At 39.4% G+C, this 20,551-nt stretch overlaps 2 protein-coding genes across 2 annotated transcripts; both read right to left on the bottom strand.

Moving 5' to 3' along the window:
• Positions 1 to 1,813: 1,813 nt before the first annotated feature.
• LOC120743331 (troponin I, fast skeletal muscle-like) lies at positions 1,814 to 11,470 on the bottom strand. The gene is made up of 7 exons (XM_040046936.1): positions 11,373 to 11,470; positions 5,544 to 5,579; positions 4,542 to 4,578; positions 4,301 to 4,429; positions 4,077 to 4,166; positions 3,053 to 3,229; positions 1,814 to 2,478 (listed from the first exon to the last, which is right to left on the bottom strand). Exons 2-7 carry the CDS (start codon positions 5,552 to 5,554, stop codon positions 2,398 to 2,400), a joined length of 525 nt encoding a protein of 174 aa, XP_039902870.1. The 5' UTR covers positions 5,555 to 5,579; positions 11,373 to 11,470; the 3' UTR covers positions 1,814 to 2,397.
• A 3,140-nt stretch (positions 11,471 to 14,610) lies between these two features.
• LOC120743330 (troponin I, fast skeletal muscle-like) lies at positions 14,611 to 18,509 on the bottom strand. The gene is made up of 7 exons (XM_040046934.1): positions 18,387 to 18,509; positions 16,451 to 16,484; positions 16,279 to 16,315; positions 16,071 to 16,199; positions 15,800 to 15,889; positions 15,309 to 15,485; positions 14,611 to 15,010 (listed from the first exon to the last, which is right to left on the bottom strand). Exons 2-7 carry the CDS (start codon positions 16,456 to 16,458, stop codon positions 14,915 to 14,917), a joined length of 537 nt encoding a protein of 178 aa, XP_039902868.1. The 5' UTR covers positions 16,459 to 16,484; positions 18,387 to 18,509; the 3' UTR covers positions 14,611 to 14,914.
• Positions 18,510 to 20,551: the final 2,042 nt, after the last annotated feature.

The following is a 20,551-nucleotide window of genomic DNA, read 5'->3' on the forward strand; positions in this document are numbered from 1 at the left end:
CTAATTGCTCCATCGAAGGAGTAAAATTATTGCAGTTTTCATACACGGGGTCTCCTGCTCTGTGATCATACTGTAAGTATCACAGTGTTTTGCTTCCTGCTGCCAGGAGTGACAGACATGAGAGGATGGATTTAAGCTGTGAAATCTGGTAACGATTTAACAAAATGCCACACGTGTCTGTACAGGACTGGGACCACCTGCACCTCCAGGTTTCAGCTGAAAGTTGAAACCAGTACTCCCAGTGGCATCTGCATGAATAACCTTTTATTTGTTTATTTTACTACCATCAAACTACATGAAGACTTTTAAATTTATGGATATTTTTGACTTCAGCGTACCTTTGCGGAAAAGCATGCTGTGTCACATCTAAGTGATCGAATCTGCAAAGAAAGGAAAGAAAATCAAGTGATTTGGGGGGAAAAAAGCTTAAAATCTAAAAATAGTAAAATGTGATTTAAACGCTCACCTTTTCTGCTCTGTGGAAAATAAGCCAGATTTCTTCATTTATGACAAAAACATTTAGGATTCAGGTTTTGGAAGTCAGCTAATTAAATATATGCAGTTATTACTCACCTTCTAAATATTACTACTATTTCAGCCTTTTCCACAAGCAAGCCAACGGCTTTAAGCATCATAATTCAGTGTTGTTTCTTCCATAAATTCAAATTAGGCAACTTTTTATAAAACATCACATTACTATAATTTTTAAAGTGTACAGGTAAAAAATAGCTCAGTTAGTATCTTAGTACAATAAAATAGTTAAATGAAATTAACCTCCAGTGTTTTACAATCTCAGGAAAACTGGGAACAAGATGAGCATGAAGCTTTTCTAGTTAATGTGACAGCAAAATGACGGTAAAAGTACATCACATTTTGTTTTAGAAACATGAAGTGATTTAGTACTGTTACAGTTCTCCAATGTAGGAAGCACAATTATTCCTCTACACTGGCCTTGTGCCTTATTTGATCCATTATAGGCTGTCAGGCAAATGCAAGCCTTCTCAAATTAGTTATTTCCCACAGGCTCTATAAGAACTATGGATAAAGACATCGTAATGTTACAAACCGGCTCCCAAAGTCCAGTTTTTGATGGCTCGCCCTCCTATCTTTTTAAAACCAGACGTCACAACTGAGGGATGCGATTAAGAAACCATTTTTATACTGCTGTCCACTGACAGGGTCCATAACTTTCATAAGGAGCATAATGTTACTTTAAACATGAGCAACTGAGCCCATAGTCTCATTAGCAAAGGTCTGGAGGGGGTTCGCAACCTGTTTAAGGCGCTTCACATCGAAGCTACATGTGTGGGGGGGGGGTCTTCAAATATTTGCACTTGCAGACAACAATCAACTGTTACATTCACAAAGCAACTAGGCAAAATAATAAATGGATGAAATTAATTAATAAATGAAAGTGTATTACAGGAAACATGTTGGCAGACAGAATAAGAGATGTAACTTGTGGGTCTGACAAGTTTCCAGACTAGTTTTAGGTTATAATGAATGAAACTTTAGGTCCATTTTATAAATTATCTCATTATAAGAGACAGAAAAGATAATTGTCCAGAATATGCTCATTGGCCACGTCAGTGTCAGTTATCAGACTGACAACCAGCTTCCCAACAAGACTTTACAAACCACTAAGTGATGTAATGGTGTCTGTCCATCTTTTGATATTTACAGTTTATGGTAACAGGTCATGTCAGAGATCTAATGGTTCTTGGACAGCTAAGTGACACGAAACACTTGACTAGACGTTCTACAATCTACATCAAACAAGGGAGAAGTGAAGGATTGACCAAATGAAGGTGTGTAAAGAGCATGTTGTAGTGTTTCATTTATTCATGCTGGGCCAGTTAGAATATGGGTCATGATTTATTTGCGTCCATTGCATTTTGATTTTAACCTCAGACACTAACTAGAGTTTCAGGAAACGTACTTCACAACAGCACATTAGTAAAAGCAAAAGGAGAAAAAAGTAGAATTGATTTATCTGACACATACTAACTGTAACACAGTACAAATATATCACAGTACAGTTTCAATACAGGCTAAAGCATGAAGGAAGCTTAGTGACGAGTATAATTCAAAGTGAGATATCCAAAAACTACAACCATGCTTCACTGGCATCAGTGCATATCACAGATTCCCTACATTTCACTGCACCTTAACACAAGCTTTGAATTAAAGTAAAGGCCATTTATCACATACTGTACCAAAACAGAAGCTTAGTAAGCACCATAATCTTCCACCAAACATATGCCTTTAGATGATGTTTACTAAGATCAGGATCTACAGATCAAGTAAAATGAATTAGAAATGCATCACTTTGGATTAAAACCCTTCAGTTAACAAAGACAGTAAACCCGATTTCTGTCCTGAAAGTCACCCTCGCATTTAGCTATCAAACATCTTCTTCCTATCAGACTTGTCTTCAATGTTCTTACGCCAGTCTCCCACATCACGCAGCTGCTTGTCCTGCAAACACAGACGATGCTCTGTTAGTGCAGACTGAAATCAGATGCAAAAAGGCTGCTAATCAAGAAAACAACTATTTGTTTTGATGGTTTTTCTGCCCCCTAGTGGCCAGAAAATGGATTGTTACAGTTTCTGAGGATTAAGTCCTCCTCAATGTTGAGAAGAAACTCTACCTCCTAAACCAGGGGTCTCAAATCTGCAGCTCCAGAGCCACATGTGGAGCTACTGTAGATGCCTCCCTGTGGACACCTTAGTATTGTAGGTCTTAGTATTGTTAATTAAGACCTGCTGTGCTGTAGAGCCCAGTGAGGAACTCTGTGATCCTGTTTCGCTGAGTGTAATTCTAATTTGACTGTGCTGGCACTCAATCCTTTAGCCTAAATATGGGCTAATAGTAACAACAGCATGAAGATAGCAAAAATACTAATGCTCTAGCTTCAACCAGTGGGTAAAGTAGGCACACTCCTCTTTTTTCTGTCTGTGGAGTTACTTCTCATCGCTGATAAGGACTTAGACCTCACAGGTATCTGTGATTTTATTGAGTGAGGACCAAATGAACCAGGTAGCTGCTCACCTCCTCTTTCACCTCCTTCTTGACCTGCTTCAGATTGGCCCTCAGGTCCATGTTGACAGTGTGTTTGGAGCCCAGCAGAGCTTTGAGCATGGCATCAGCAGACATGCGCACTTTCTTCAGCCGGGGTCTCTTGAACTTTCCTCTCAAATCCACAATCTTGATATTGAGGTCCCTGACCTGAAGGAGGATTCTGAGGATTACTGACCTGACAGATTAAATAATCAATCATGAAGCAAACAGCAGTGACATGCAGGGTGTTTGGTGCTGAATTCATCACCAAGTACCGCTAGCTTTAAAACAGTGTTGTTGGGTAATTAAAATGCTGAGAGAAAAGCTACAGGAAGGAATAAGGATGTGAAATATTTCCAGTTAATGTTGCTATACGATTCACGGCAACTGCAGACCTCACAAGAAGGTTTGTTGTGTCTTCCATCAAAGTCTCAAGAGTGTGGAAGAGAAGTCAGAAAATGGTCAGTTACTCAATGAAAGCCTGACAAGCATCAGCCTAGCAGCAAGATCAGTATCTGCTCCTTTGAGGAGTAACGGGCAGAGGACACAGGGAGGAGCCCTAAAAGGTGACGACTACATGTGCATGTTTCTGGCCTGTGTACACAGAGCAGTGCCACCCAGGTGGACTGCAGAGCCAGCATGCATGTACAAGCAAATGTGACTGAATAATATTATATTTGAAGTAAGCAGTTTTGTAATGTACTTTTTCCTTAGTGTCAGACCAAAATCCAAAAGATGGGGAAGCTTCTAACATGAAAATAAGCGAACAGCAACTGAAAATGACTGAAAAGGTTAAAAAAAACTTCAGGTATGTGATACTTGTTCAGAATACTTTTTTGGTCTTTTTTTGTTTTAAGGTGCTCAGGAGAAAATACAAGAATTCATTTGGTTGATATTAAAATATAGCTTCCTATGTTTGTTGCAGTTTATACAGATATACATATACAGATACAGTTTCTCTACTCGGTGCAAATAAAGGCAAAAGGCCAACCTGGTGCAATGAAAAGTGTCTCACCTCATTCAGCACCATGTTCAGTTTGAACTCTATGCCGTATCTCTCATCTTCACTGATGATGATCTGCTCATGAAGCTTCTGGCACAGTTCCTAAAGTCAACATAGTGATAAAAGTTTTTTCTTTTTTTAGATGCTTCCAATTTCAAAAACCCACAAAAGAAATAAAATGCAATATGAAACGTGTCAAAAGCATAATTGTTTGAAACAGTGCAGTTTCTTCTCACCAACAGCTCGTCCCTGGAGTACGGCAGCTCAACAGGAGGACATTTATCTGCCAAAAACGTCTCTCTCTCTTTGACCTTCACATTCGCTTCAGCGTCCAACAAATTACCTGCCACCACGAGCATGCAACCCTGAGGAGATTACATCATCACCCCATGTCAGGTAAGCGGAAGCACAGGCAAGCAGATGGGCATGTGTGAGGTATTTTGCTCTGCTATGCTTATCAGTTAAAGTTAATCTTACCTTCAGGGTGTGCTTACGCCTCGCAGACAGCCTTTTCCTGCAGACGGAAACACAAATTATAATTGATGGAAGTAATGTATATTTGTGATGATCAATTTTATTGCAATCATAAAGATCGGTTTAATCCATTCCCAAAGGAAATAGTAATATATGTGGGTCACTGATGTGACATCAATATTTCATTGTCAAAGCAAAATGTCTGTTAAAATTAATTTCCTAAACGACATGTAGGTATTTTGATTTCTTTAAAAAAAAATTTAAGTTTTATACATGTTCAGTGCATTGAAATAAGTGAGCAGCTTTATTGTGACTGTTGCAAGGTTACAAAATGCAAAGCAACAAAGTCAGTAAACAAACTCCAAAAGAGCCGGGCGATCACGAGGGAGAAGACACACGGGACTGACAGGAAACAGCACTATTTACACACAAAAAGATAATCAGGGTAGACACATGAGGGTGACAGGATGCAGTTGAAGATGACCAGTGACAAAGGGGCAGGAGGTGGAAGTAAAACTGAATACAAAACACAGAAGATTAAGGTATTAAAATACAAAATCGGACAATCAGGAAATGAAAAACAATTATAATGAAAAGAAAAGGACAGACAGAGGATGTGAAGTCAGAGGGAAATAAAGCAGGGATTAATTAAAGTCTAGAAATACACAGTAACTAGAACTACACAGAGTACCAAAGATAAATGAAAATCAAAGATGAAATAAACAAAACTAAGAGCTTTTAATATTAAACAAGAAATAAAAACTTTAGGACCATCCAGGGATCGTGGAAAACATATGCATGTCTCATTAGTGACCCATAGATAATTTAATAATAAAGTAATCAGTGCAGTTATGATGAATGCAAGCTAAATGTCACACACTGAATAAAAATAAAACCAAACAGTCCTTGTGAGGGAACCGCTTGTTCCTTTGCACACTGGCTGGTTACACAAACAGGGAAAATAAACTTACATGATTTACAGAAAATAGTAAAGTTTTTACTCACTCAGTGGCCATGTTTGCTGGACGATCCCGAGGTTACCTGACAAACACATAACAAGACTTAATGCTTTTTATTGGAATCAATTTAGATACAAATATACAAATATATACATTTTAATGTCCCTGCCAGCAAAATGGTGACAGGGACACAATAAAAAGCAAAACTAGAGAAAAACATAAGTCACAAAGGATAAGGAGAGAGCAGTGGTCTGGAGCCACCACCTGTTAAACCATCATCTGTCTGCGTGTTATCTTTCATATTAATACCACAAGGTTTAGGATTGTGTTCATGGGAATTTTTGACCATTTTCCCCGAGCACATTTCTGAGGTCAGACACTGACACTGGCTCACACTCTGCTCTAATTCATCCCAAAGGGCTTCTGTCGGGTTGAGGTCATGACTCTGTGCAGGCCAGTCAAGGTCTTCCACACCAAACTCTCTCATCCAATTCTTTATGGACCTTGCTTTGTGCACTGGTGAGCAGTCATGTTGAAACAAAAGCTGTTCCCACAAAGCTGGTAGCATAAAATTGTCCAAAATGTCTAAGGGATTGACCCAAACGCCTGAAAAACACTCCCACACCCTAATCCCTCCTGTACCAAACTTTACACTTTCCACAATGCAGTCAGACAAGTACTGTTGTCCTGGCAACTGCCAAATCCAGACCAGTCCATCAGATTGCCAGACAGAGAAGCATGGCTTATGGAGATCACATCTCTACTGCTCTAAAGTCCAGTGATGGCGCACTATACACCACTGCTTTCAGCACTTTGCACTAACCTTAGTCATGTAAGGCTTGGATGCAGCTGCTCGGTCATAGAAACCCATTCCATGAATCTCTCTACACACTTCTTGAGCTAATCTGAAGACCACATAAACTCTGCAGAAAGTTAGGTAGATGAGTAGAAGCACCTATGGTAGAGGTTGGCAACTTGTGGCTCCCTCACGAGCCACAGGTTACAATTAGGGTGAACGGTAATCCTGTTACTATTCATACTGGATGTAGTAATACTTAATGTATCCTCTCTCAGTTACATCTGCAAATCTGTCACCTGCGTGTGCTGCTCTTTTTCTCACGTTCTTTGGTAGGAGGAGCTAAAATGGCTCTTTTGATGTTGGAGGTTATGGACACCTGACCTAAAGTATTAATTCTCACCAGGGTCTCGAGTTATCATGATCACCAATCTGAATGTCCACGGGATAACAACTATACTCCAAGCCTTTTAGACTGAGGCGTAACTTGCCAAAGATAACCCAAGCAAATACAACATGAAGTTTTTAAATGATGATTTCTTTTATTAAAGGGAAAGAAATCTATCCAAACCGCTTTTATGACATTAACATCTTCCCATTCAAGTATTATACACAAACGCTGTGTATCAGCATAAACACCTCATACCAACTTTCAGTTTTCAGGGGCTGATTATTTAGAGACCTTTTAGTCACCGAGTGGACCACGAACTCCTCTTTATACTAAGGTATTCTAAAGTCAATTTAAATGTGAGGTAATCTGTCCAACAGCTGAAACCTGGCCTACACTGCATCATGCAACAGGATAATAATCAAAGATAATGAGGAAATAATCAAGGTGCTGCAAATTTGCAGCCAATTTTCAGATGTCAGTCTGATTGACAGGACATTCAGAGAGCTGTGCATGTAATGAGTGGGCCAGAATTCCTCCACAACAATGTAAGCGACTGATAAACTCATACAGAAATCTATTATTTCCAATTATTTTTGGCTAAAAATGTACTTTTTTCACAGGACTGCAGAGAGTCCTGTGAAGACATTTTCCCTTGGGAGTAAATAAAGAAATGAACGCCCATTTTCTTTGGTATATTAACAGCATTGGCAACAGTGGCAAAGATCTAAGAATAGCACGGTTGTGTTATCTTTCCATGGAGCACTAACAAGGCAGAGTTTCAGCGTACTTGTTTTATCAAACGGACAAAGAATAAATCTTTGGAGCACTTTCAAATGTGGCCTCAGAAAAATCCATGCAGCTTTTCTGCTGACGGGTGGAGGAACGCTTCCTTTAGTCAGGCTGCCCGCAGCTGTCCACTGTTTGCTTTATAAAGAATTGAGGGTGAACAAGGAAAAGCAATAACCCACATTTTTATTTCAGTATTAAACCACATCATGTCTCCGTTCTCTGACGCTGTCCTGCACCCACATTCACCTATCTCATATTTCATGTTTGGACTGTGTGAATTCTATCTTAAGACATCATGTTAATTCCAGGAAATTTCATGGAACGGCACTTTGTAACCCAGGACGTGTTAATGCCTTAAAGGAACCATGCCGCTATTTCTAGCAGCACAGCTCAAGGGATACAGGTCCAGCACTGCGAAGGGAAACATTTCAACAACTGTGGATTACCATGACATTTGGTTTGTTGTCTTGTGCCTGTGCTTTCAGCGCCACGAGCAGGTCAGATTTTTACTTCACTGTAGCATGCAATAAAAAATGAATTTGCATAGATTTTGGAACAGATTACTACAATGCTAAATCAATGTTATGTTAACTAACTAAAAGCCAGTGTTATAACATTGTTATAAGGGTCACAGTGTTATAACAAGCATATAATACCAGCGCCACACCTCTAAAATAACCTGAACAGACGTGTACTTTTGGTGTGATGTTAACAGAACATGCTAATATTAGCATGATAATAAGATAATGACCTTTACAACGCCCAGCATATGATATAAAGAACATTGAGGAGTTCATGACTATCCTTCCACTTCACACACTCTCTATAAAAAGACAACTACTTTCTCCTTTGCTTCTAAAAGATTATCCCTACCAGAAGTGTATCATGTAGCATGCTTTATAACATCCACCCACGTCTTCTTCTGTTTGTCCAAAGTTGGATATCACATCTTAGGCAAGGGTATTCTAGACATCCCTCTCCCCTGCAACATTTTTGGTCCCTCCTGGGCAACCTTGAGCCATTCCCAGGATAGATGAGACATGTGATACCCCCAGCTCAGGGTCTACCCCAGGGTCTCCTCCCAGCCGGACATGTCTGTAAAACCTCCAAAGGAAGGCACCAAACCACCACATCTGACGTCATTTGGATGTCCTTTTGACACAAAGGAGCAGATGTCAAAGCAAGCCAAGTTCCAGGGCTGAGCTCTTGTAGCTGTCTCATTCTTTTTCATTTGTCACTAACTAGAGCTTATAACCATGGGTGAGAGTTGGAGCACAGATCTGCCTTTAAAGCAAACGTTGATTGCTTTACAGGTCAAGCTTTTCACCATAATAAGCCTGTCAAACTCCTGCATTTCATCTAACTCCAAATGAGTCAGCCTTCCCATCAGACACTCTACATTGCCATCACTTACAAGCAAGACCTCAAGATATTAAAACATCTTAACAGCAACCCAGCCCCAGAGGGAGCAATCTGCAGTTTCAGGAGAGAACCAAGGTTTCAGACTTGGAGAGGCTGACTTTAACACTTGGCTGCAAGATGTCGCAGTGGGTGCTAAAGGTTGGGGCCTGATAAAGCCAACAGAACACGTCAAGTGGAAAAAGCAGAGCACGATGCCATGTCTCCATACTTGACATGCTACTCACCAAGGCCCAGACCTTTAAGCCTTTACTGTCTGAGAATACAGATAGTTGTCTGAACTGTAAACAACCCCAAATTTTAGGGTTATTTTGTCCATTTAAAAGCCACACCTAAGACACAATCTGTCAATTAAGATGCTGCATAAGCTTCACTTCTGGAAATGTACCTTCTCCCTTTATTATCATCACAGATAATGGTACATAGCTAGAAAACAGTTGCTTAGGCATGTTTGTGGATGGCTGTATCAGTCTGTCAGCCCATATATTCAGTTATTCTGGCTTTTCTTCCAATGTGACATCCCTGCTTACTAATCACTCATCTTATCAACAACTTCAATAACTTTGTTGAGCCTCTGAATTTTCATCTAGCCCAACCATTAGGTACTTGGAAGTTCATGACATGTAAAACTACTGACATTTCCATAGTATCAGCTGGAGTTTTTGTTTAGTTTGCAAATAGATCCAAACTCCAGGCAAACAAAATGCAAACTATCTGCAGGGTTAGATATCAGTGGACGGGTAAACCAACCCTACCAGCTACACGACACTTGTAGACATCCTCAGAAGTTAGACGGTCACTGCCTGAGCTGCTTGTAATGTTTAGGAGATGTGATGGAGGAGAGGATTAAGAATATTTCTGGAGCCACAGCTGTTCTTGACGTCTTCATTGTACAGGGGGGGAAAAAGAGGGACAGCAGGCTCGCCTTAAAAGAAAAGACGAGTGACAACCACTGCAGGCATCCTAATGCACATAACTGACCAGGAACACATGGTCGTCATCTGTAAGCCAATAAGAAGCCGGTGAGGGGGGTATCGCCGGGTATTTTAAGACACTCAAAACTCCGAGGGCACAACAGCATGTTGCTCTGGAGATAAAATCATATTTGTAGGGGCCTTGATTTTTAAGTGTGTGTGCGTGTGTGAGTATCATGAGCAGGATTGTCTCTGAAGGAGCAGGAGGATTCACAGTAACCCAATACTGCAGAACATCCCTCAGACACTAGAGCATATCACAAAAATAGCGTGCCGCTGCCCTCAGACACACACTGCTTCACTCTTACAAAAATAAAAACAAGAAGATACAGGATACATTTCCATCCAATGCAAAATCCTGAATTGAATCTGCTGTAATAGCATGTGTGTTAGAGAAAAGACTCAAAAGTGTTCAAAAAGCCTAAATGAAGCTTGTCTCAAACACTTGTAGAAGAGCATCAATAGATGAATGATGACTTCAACAGCGGCTAAAACAGAAAAACAGTGGAATAAAATATTTTTCTAGCTTTGTGGTCGGGCTTATTCTGCACAAACATAGTTTCAGGTACTATGTTTCCCTTTAAGTCTCATCCATGCATTTCCATTTGAGTGTCCCAAACAGCTGAAAACTCCAGATAAAGACATCGATGTGAAGCTAGCTTTGAAATGAAGTTGATAAAATGAAGTTTTGCTGTTTATATTTTCCTCAAAAATAATATTTCTACAAAATATAGACATGGGTACAACAAAAACAATATGACTTAAAGTTATATTTAAAATACACAATCTGTTGTTCAGAGAAGTCCAGAAAAAGAACCAAAAACCAAGCCATAGTGGGCTTTAATGCTTTAACGCGTGTGGAAAAAAACAGGCTAAATTTGATAAGCAGGGATTAAACTGAAGTGTAAAATGTGAAGTCAGGTCCCTGAAGATTAGACCCAGTTTTCTTCTGCTGTCCCCCCGCTTCCCTCAGTGCTGACAGGAGGATAAACACTGACAGATCGACTTTCAGGTTAATGCCTTGTAGTGGTGTCATCTTTCAGCATGCCACATCACCACGCCATACATCACCATACGCCAATGCAGCAGAGCGAGCACACGTCAAGACGGAAAACTACTCTTTCAAACTTTGAAATCCTAAAAATATGTCAAGTAATTACATGTAACTCCGCATAAACATTAACTACAGAGTGAGGAAATCACTCAAATTCTCCACTGTCAACATTCGATATAATGGTGACTCCCAAAAGACGTAAAACCTCCAAGAACCTTTTATGGTCACTACAAACTTATCAAACTGACACCATCTTTAAATAGTTGGCCAGGCGCCAACAACATCCTCCCGTCAATGACAGCAAATATCAAATATTCTCCTCTGAGATCAAAGCTTCAACCTTCCACAGAGACATTTACGTCTGCGCTCCCAAGACAAGACAAATCATCTACAGCTGCAACCAACCAAAATGTGATCAACTAAAATAAAAGAGGAAAAGAGAGAAATCTTACTTTAACCAGGCCGAGCTGTTAGAGTCACGGAGACACAGACAGAGTCGCAGGCAGACCAAGTGTTAAGAAGGTATATATTGCAATCTCCATGGCCTTCTAAATCCTGCACTTTCTCATTATGGAAGTGGATTACTGGTCAAACCAATGAGCTGGCAAGGTCATGAAATACAGTACACAGTCATCTGCCCCCTTCCACGGCTTGCCTCATTATAAATAACCCGCCCTTTAACATTGTAATCTGTATTATCTTGAGCCATCAAGTCTCTGACAGGCAGAATTCAAGGAAGAAATGAAACCACAGAGATATTTCATGAATCCCACTTAACACTTATATAAATACTTTGCTGACAAATGATGAGTTGAGATAGAGCAGGAAAACACACACTGCTAACTTTAACCCGTTGGCTATGGAGAAGCTTTTTTTTTTTCATTTTAATATTTGAAAACAGGAGGAAGAGGAACTCACAGTGTGCTGCTGCAGAGATGAGCTTTGATAAGAGAACGTTAGCATCCTATAAAACATTAATAAACAGTGTAATTCACATTTTAGATTATTTTAAACCTGGGATAAAATGTGGTGATAATTTAAAAAGAACTAAAACAACTTTAGAAAAACATTTGATAAAGAACACTTACCTGTGACGTGTCCCTGAGTGAAGACAGTCGAACACCCTTTTTCTGCTGATGGCCCAAAGTCTGCGACCACAATTAAAAAGTTGTCATATTTTCAGAGAAAATTCAAAATTAGTTTCAAAATTTCAAAGAAGTTTCTCAGAACTTAGATTTTTTTTAAAATACTTGCATTGCCCGTGCTCTTAAGGTGAGAGCGGCTGTTTTAATTCCATGCAGGTAAAGAGGACTCATCAAAAAGTCTTTAAAGGATGATCGAAATACACCAAGTCTAATAAGCTCTTTGAAAAGGAGCACCAGGAAATAAGAGGAGGCAAGGGGAGAGACAAGAATATGGACACACACACAGAGGAAAGAAAACAAAGGAAGGAACGGACTCAGAAAGAAAGTCGTTACCAAAATAAAACTGGGAGCAAAAGTGAAGGAGAAGGCCACTAACAAACCGGCACAGATGACGGCAAGGAAACACAGTAGACATCAGGAAATTTTGATATTATATCAAAACCAAAATGTGAACACTAAGCAAGAAACCATGAAGCTTGTATTCTTTCATTTACTCAAAAAAGCTTCTGCCCAAAATGCTGACTTTAACATATTAGGCGGTATGAAGACTCCAGCAATACTTGAACAACAACAACAACTTTATTCGCAGACCAACACGTCTCGGCTTCATCAGGGACAGAAATTATCAGATTTAATGGATTCTGCTCAACTGAAATGTATTAATTGGTATCATTCATTTAATAACAATCCAAATTTCTTTAAAGATTATGCATTTGAATAAATAAACCTTTAATTTTATATATCATTTTACTTCCAATTGAGACTCAAGCGTCTTTCTCGAGATATTTTTTTTAATTTCTGAGCATGATCCAAAACAACTTTAAATTTAATGTTCATGTGAATGATCAGCAGTTAAAATGTTCATCTCTTTAATAGTTTTTTTCTCCCAGGAATTATACTTCTGCTTTCTTATATTATACTTTTACATGAGCCCAAAAGCAAGATTTTTTTTCATAGTATATTTAAATAATAAATTTTATGAAGCGTTGTAAACCATATGGTTGTAATATTCCGAGTTAAACACGAGTATTTCAGAAACGTTGTTGACACAGAAAGAATAACAACTAAAAGACGAGCCTGGTATCAGAATGTAGGTAAAAAGCAGAACTTTCCTATCATTTAGCTTCTTCTGAGAAACCAGAATCCTCCATGCTCATAGGAACCTTGAAAGTTATAGATTTGTGGCGTTATCTCCAATCGTGTTTTCAATGAGAAAACTGATCAAACATCCAGGGTACCAATATGTTATACCCTGTGATACTGGTGCTCAGATTTCTTCATAGGCAAAAAACAAATAAGATAAAACTAAAGCTAAAAATAGTTCTGAGGAAAACTAAGAGTTTAGCTTTAGATTGTGACGCTTGTAGTCAGTGTAAAATTCCTGTTCGTAGCAGAGCTTAAATGTGTTTTGTAGCCTTAAAAATCACACATACAAGCTTCAGCCCATCCCTATAAATGTGTATGATTATGAGGGATGAGGATCAAACTTTGTGTGACTTCATTAAACTTCCAAATTGTAGAAATAACAATCAGCTCATCAGATGAAAACTGGGATCACAAATAAATCTTAAAAAAATGACATATTGGTTTATTGGTCTATATTTGCAATTTGTGGAACTTTTCTCACTCAGGATTCTTCGACTGAACTTTTATTGACAAAAGATCCAACCATCATTATAACTGTTGGATGGTGCAAACCACTACGAAAAGTTCTGCTGTTCCCAAAGCAAACAGGGAGGTCAAACACATACAAAGATATTCTGCTTTTTCTTAAACAGTCATCTTTTCTATCAAACTGTGAAACCTGTGGGAAAGATTCAATTCCAAGGTGATTTGTATGAAGTCTTGGTGTCACCTCTGTCTGTCACCAAAAATCAAAGAGCCATCGAAGATGAATTTAGAGTTTTAGTTAATCTGCCTGACACCATTAGATCCTTTGGGCCTCATAAAGCAAAAACAGCCACAAACACGACTCAGTCCGGAACTCTGAACCGGATTAGAGCTGCTGCTTTTTAACATTCCCGCAAGCTAAAGAGAAACCACAAAAAGATCTTTTTTAAAGAAAAAATAAAGGACATGTGTTGTTTCATTTTCCCTTCACTCCTATTTATTGAAAACTATCCCAACCTCCACTTCGGTATGTCAGCACAGCCATGAAATGCATGTTCTTAAGACCAAATAGTCAGCTAGCTGACCACAGGTTAAAGAATATTTAAGAAATGTTCTCAAAAACAATCATCGTGATGCTGAAAAGTCATTGTTCAACTATAATAATAATAATAATAATAATGCAAAGATTAAAGTATTATGTCTATGATATCATACAGAGGGGAAAAGTATAAAAAACTGCATGAAGTAAAGTGTTTCGAGCAGTCGGCAGCCTGAGAGTTTGGTTGACAGGGATTACTGAGTATGTGCAGTGATCCCTGTCAGCCAAACGCTCATTATTACAAACTTTGGATATTTTTAATTTGGGTATCCAAATTAAAAATATCCAAATTAAAAAAACACCAAAACTCACTGTTGTTTTGGAATAAATCACATTTTCTTCAGTTAAACACACACTATGTCCATAAGCATGAGCCATCACAGCGCAGTTATCATTTAGAGGTTATTTTTTTAGACTGTGGCTGTCTCTACTGTCATAGTTTGGTTTCTATTAGTGTAAACCAGAAATGCTTCAACCTGGTTGGCATTACCATAAGTAAAGACAGCACATCTTCTTCAGCAGGAATTGTTTGTTTATTCAGTAAAAATGTTTACAGGATCAAAAATGGTTGTCTGCTTTCTAATCGTCACATTAAACCCGTCAGTGACAAACAGAAACTAAAAATACTCTTAAGCATTGTTTAGGCCTCAGCCTCAAACATCTTCTTCCTCCCATCCATGCCGGATTTGTCTTCAATGTTTTTGCGCCAGTCGCCGACATCACGGAGATCTTTGTCCTAAAACACAACCAAAAAAGAGAGCCAGGTTAGGTGCTTTAATTAAACAGTGTCAGAGAATAATCTCAGCGTCATACACCAAGTTAGAGTCTAATATGACTCTAACTTAAATAGCAACGACATTAAATGTTGTTGCTATTTAATGAAATTTGATTAAACGTTGGTTAAGTGACAAAATGTTAGAAATCTAAAAAATATAGCATCAAATGATAAATGCACATTGATAAATATTACTGGCTGCTGCTTTTCAGACAACAACAAACACATTTATAAAATATGCATCCAACCAGGTCCTCACCTCGTCCTTCACCTCCTTCTTGACCTGCTTCAGGTTGGCTCTCAGGTCCAGGTTAACTGTGTGTTTGGAGCCTAGCAAAGCTTTCAGCATGGCGTCTGCAGACATGCGCACTTTCTTCAGCACGGGCTTCTTAAACTTGCCCATCAGGTCCTGGACTTTAATCTTCAGGTCATCGATCTGGAAAAGCAGATTACAGAGACCATGATGAAAGTTCTTCAGCATGGAATTTGATCCAAAGCACTGGATATTCCAGTTTTATTTAATCATCAGAACATTAAAGTGTCGGGTGAAAAAAAGTAGAAGGTTTGCCATCTGGGCAGCGGTGCTGTGTTTTACATAATTTTATTCACACTCCCTAAATCTGACATGACATCCTTCTGCTGATGGAAGACTTCACCATCAACCGATACCTTAGTTTAAATGTTCAAGCAAAGCACAGCCCGAGCTTCTGATGATGGACGCACGGCAGGTTCCGCAGGGTTATATTCTACCTCTTTGTTGGCTTTGTTGACTTTCATCTCCAGGTCGTATCGCTCCTCATCGATCCCGTCGATCTTGCGGTGGATCTCCTTGCACAGATCCTGAGCACAGATGCAAAAGCCATTGTTACACATGCACTGCAACTATGAACTTTTCCAGACGTTACCCAACAGAGATGCATATTAGAACGCAAATGCTGGACATGAAATGGTCATTAACGAGCCAGGTCGCTAGTCTGTGTGACATCCTCAGCACAAGTGTTGGTGTTCTTTTGTGACGTGCCTGCAGCTCCTGCATGGTCCTGGGCATGGACACAGGAGGACAGGTCTCAGCTATGTACCTCCTCTTTGCCTCCTCTCGCTCTCTTTCTTCCTCCTCCAGTATACCTTTAGCGATGGACAGCATCAAACTCTTCAAAAAAAATAACGTACATGTCACATCGAGTGTACATGCAGATTGCAAATAGTTCCGATTGCAAAAGCGCTTTTACCTTCAGCTGATGCTTACGACTTGATGACACTTTTTTCCTAAAAGAAAATCAATCCGTTTGTCATAAGCAAACTTCAAAATTCAAAATCAGCTTAGATAAATCGGGTTTTTTTTACTTCAAAATGTTTAAGAACTTTTTCAGACTTGTGTAAAAACAAGACAGAAGTACTCACCCCGACATCTTGGTGTTTGTTTGGGTTCAAAACCCTGCAGAAAAACATCAGGGGGAAGGGGGAAGAATGGTTAATTATTAGGAAATAACTGGGAAGTCATGGGCTAACAGAAAGATTGGGAAGGAAGGCAGGTTAAAGTGTGGTCAGACTGAGAAACAGTTCAAGAATGCTTCTATTGGAAAGAATAACTCCACTTAGGAGAAACACGACACCGACTTGAGGAAAAGCCTCTAGGCTAAATTAGGATCAGGATTTTGGGTCTGTTGTCCCCCCCTGGGTTCCCTTGTCTGTCTTCTGGAAGATTATCAAGAAAAACTTGATACCTCCTGTGTTGGTGCAAACATCTCAGACATGACTAAGTCATGAAATGCCTTCTCTGAAAATAGAGACTGAGCAGAACAATCCAGATCAACAATCGCTGCACCCAGACCGAGAGAAGGGAAATAAGGACCCTGCCATCTTTAACCAAGAAGAATCAAGAATCTTCCTTAGGTACTCAGTACTCATTACTCAACTAGCAATAAATGTTTAGCGCAAATGTGGTCCACAATCTGCAGTTTCTCTGGGCCACATTCAGCCCTGATTGATGGTACAGACTAAGGGTGAGTCCAAGTGCCTTAACTTAGGTGCACCTTATATGGCATAGATGGCAAGCTCGTTTGTGGCATTTGGACCACATGTGGTCCACACAATAATTGCAAAACCTTTCTTGCCCCCAGCTCTTGATTTTTGGGCTACCAACAGCACACACTACATTTGCTCTAAATAGTATCAGGCCTACATCGTGACTTTTGGTCCAGGTTGGACCAACAAGACATTCCTGCAAATGACAAAATTAACCCAGATTCAGCCCAGAATACAGAATCGTAGCTTCACTTTGCATAAATCTGCAGTTTGAACCTTTCTTCTTTTTTTAATCTCATCCAAGCTTTCTAGCATTCAAAGTATTAAAACAGAATCCAATAAAAAGCTTAATATTTCTATAGAATAACACACACACACACACACACACACACACATCATCATCATCATCATTATCATCAGTTAAAAGATGCGGATCTCAAGATGGTCTCAAGAAAAAGCAATAAATTTAAAGTTATTTTGATGCCTTCAAACTCCTACCATTTCTCAACAACACTCAACTTTTTAGAACTTGCAAACTCCAAACATCAGAAATTTAAACCATGAGAAGAAAAAAGTACTGATGATACAAAAGGGAGAGCACATGTTTGAAGTGACTTTAAGCTTTTCTTTTGGGATAATGACACAACGTACCACAAAACAACCACTGAAGGATCACAGAAAGTTGAAAATGTAACGCATTTCTAATTACTCGCAAGGCAGAACACCATCGGTGCGCTTCTTCTGTGCAGCTGTCGCACTTTGGTTGGACTTGTGACAGCTACAGGTGCTGAAGCTCTCAAACTGTTTACAGGTGACTCAGTCCCACTGAGTTACATAAAGAAGAGTTTTGTTCTTTCTACAAATACAAAACGGATGACATTTCACTGCGTTCAATTATGTTTTGGATGCTGATGTTTCCATGTATTGGAGCTTATCTGTATAAAACATGGAGCTGATTTCATTAGACCAGATAAATGTGACACACGACCTCTGTGATGACACGGCGAGAAACACTGGGACTATCACTTTCCAAACGCGAGAGTCCATTTGCACCAGCACACCTCATCACACTGCACTTTACACCTGGAGCGCTGACAGCGCCACCCCCCAAAAAAACCATACTGGCATTAAAAAGCTTCTCATCACCATCGTCATCATCATCATCCTGCAGTGACACTTTCTAATGAGCTCGTTTCTTCTCACCACATCACAAGTTTAGCTTTAGCTTTTACCAAAACCTCAAAAAAAGATCCCTTCAATGAACTGCAACAGAACGAGATCTGTCCAAAAGGTAGTCTAAGAGATTTCTCACCTTTTGGCTGATGAGGAAAACAGAAATGACCAACCGATTTGGGAAGCAGCCTCGTTCCTGGTGCTATAAGTTGGTATATATACACTGCATTCCCAAAAGGCAAAGGGAACCCCATCTTTCTCTTTATGGAAGGCAACTTTTTCACTGACCAATGGGATCCAGCACCTGAAATATTATATCTGACCTCCCCTCCTCACCCCCTGAGAATCTCCCCGCCCTATCTCGTCATTATAAATAACCCCTTCTGCCCAGATTGCTTTGCTTATTGAATTATTCTCTTCCTACCCCCAAAAAGGAAGTCACTCCTGTACTGAGTAGAAACGCAGAAGTTGCAAATCAAACAGCATATATTCCTCTGGTATATTTACAGGGTCGAGGGGTTTTAGGCAGTTTTTCAGGAGATCACGGAGCAGGAGTGATGAAAGTTAAGGAGACAGCAGGTGGGAGGGCAGAGCAATGTTGTCAAGACCCTGGCTGAAGGATACAATTAAGAAGCTGTTAACAGAAGGGGGCCAAGCACTTTCTACATTTCAGTGCAGGAGGGAAAAAAAACAGAGCGGGAATTCCCCACTGTTTCCTGTTTTTCCTCTTAATAAGGCAATAGATGAAAATAAAATAAAAAAGGTTTATCTGAGGAGAGGTAACATGACAGTTCCATGCAATCTGCTGTTTTCATGCTCTGATATGCTGCTGAAGCTCTACCAGTGGCTCAAAACGAGGCTTTTTTGTTAATGTGGCAGCAGAGGGAGAATAAAGACTACACTGGGAACAATTTTCATGCTCTTGTGCAGCCCTCTGCCCTCATTCAGGCGTATTACACAGAAAGTGGCACTGCACACGAGTCTGATAATTGCTTTGCATTACATAAGTGTTTTGTATTCAGAAGCGATCGTGCAGCTGTTACAGCTGGAACTCATTTCAACATATCTGAAATCTGCTTGGTAGCTTCATCGTTTATACTATAACCTTTTATTATATTTAATGTTAAGATTTAAATCTGGAACATAATTAGTGGAGCAGAAAGTACAAAATGTGACACTGCAGGTGAGCGGGCTGTACGAGAGGAAGTGGACAGCACTGTCGCCACATGGCCGGGTTCTCTCCAAATACTCCAGCAGGAACCTGGAGATTTTGATCATTCGGATCTCATATTGTCTCATATTCTCTGGACGTCTGTCATTTTCTTTCTCTGGCTCCACTGCAGGAAATTTCCTGATTGAAGGAACTTAGTTCTTTAGTGTATGTCAGAGGAACCAGGGCACAAACGAAGCAACGGGAGACAGTTTGACCTCCACATTGTGCTTATTCAGGGAACTTCCAGGGTGGGAGTGGCTTACAAATCAACATTTAGCAATGAGCTAATTTCTTAAATGTAATGGGTGACATCACAGTGGCTGTGTCCATTATCAGTCTGTGTTTCTCACTAAGCGTGCACACAACACCAACTCTGAACGGCTTCAACATAACAGAGCTGTGTGTGCTCAAATCACTTCCAACACATGAGCAGCTGTTAGATACATCAGTTTCTTTAATATTTCAACAGTACAAATTAAATCTGATTAATAAACACGACATGAGAAATACATTGCTTCACATTTCTGAATCACATCGTATTCATTGAGAACATTCTGGGATACTGAGAAATCACCTGAGAGAACGAGTTAGAAAACCTATTCAGTCTGATATGATGATTGTGATGGCGAGAGTTTACGACGACGGGGAAAAAAAGAAAGAAAAAGAATCTGTTGATGATCGTTTCCACTACACGAGCGTCAAAACATCTGTCAAATATAGAATCCGTTTCAGTCTCACCGCTACTATACACTAAAGTCTGCAAATATATCACAGCAAGGACGAGTCACACAAATGTCTTTTTTCTTCTTCTTTTTCAAAATAAAACATCCAAAAATATTCAACATCTTACAAGATATCTAGAAGTTAAAGTCATACAAAGTGTGCAAATGTCACCGAACGCTCATGAGATGACTCCAAATGAAGGCACCATACTCCGATACCAAATTTGACTAAGACCCCCCCACCAAAAAAAAAAAAAAGAGAAAAAAAAAAAAAAAAAAAAAAAAAAATTATATATATATATATATATATATATATATATATATATATATATATATATATATATATATATATATATATATAGAAAAAAT

Source organism: Simochromis diagramma, unplaced genomic scaffold, assembly GCF_900408965.1.
Source record: "Simochromis diagramma unplaced genomic scaffold, fSimDia1.1 OVJJ01000106.1, whole genome shotgun sequence".
Taxonomy (NCBI): domain Eukaryota; kingdom Metazoa; phylum Chordata; class Actinopteri; order Cichliformes; family Cichlidae; genus Simochromis; species Simochromis diagramma.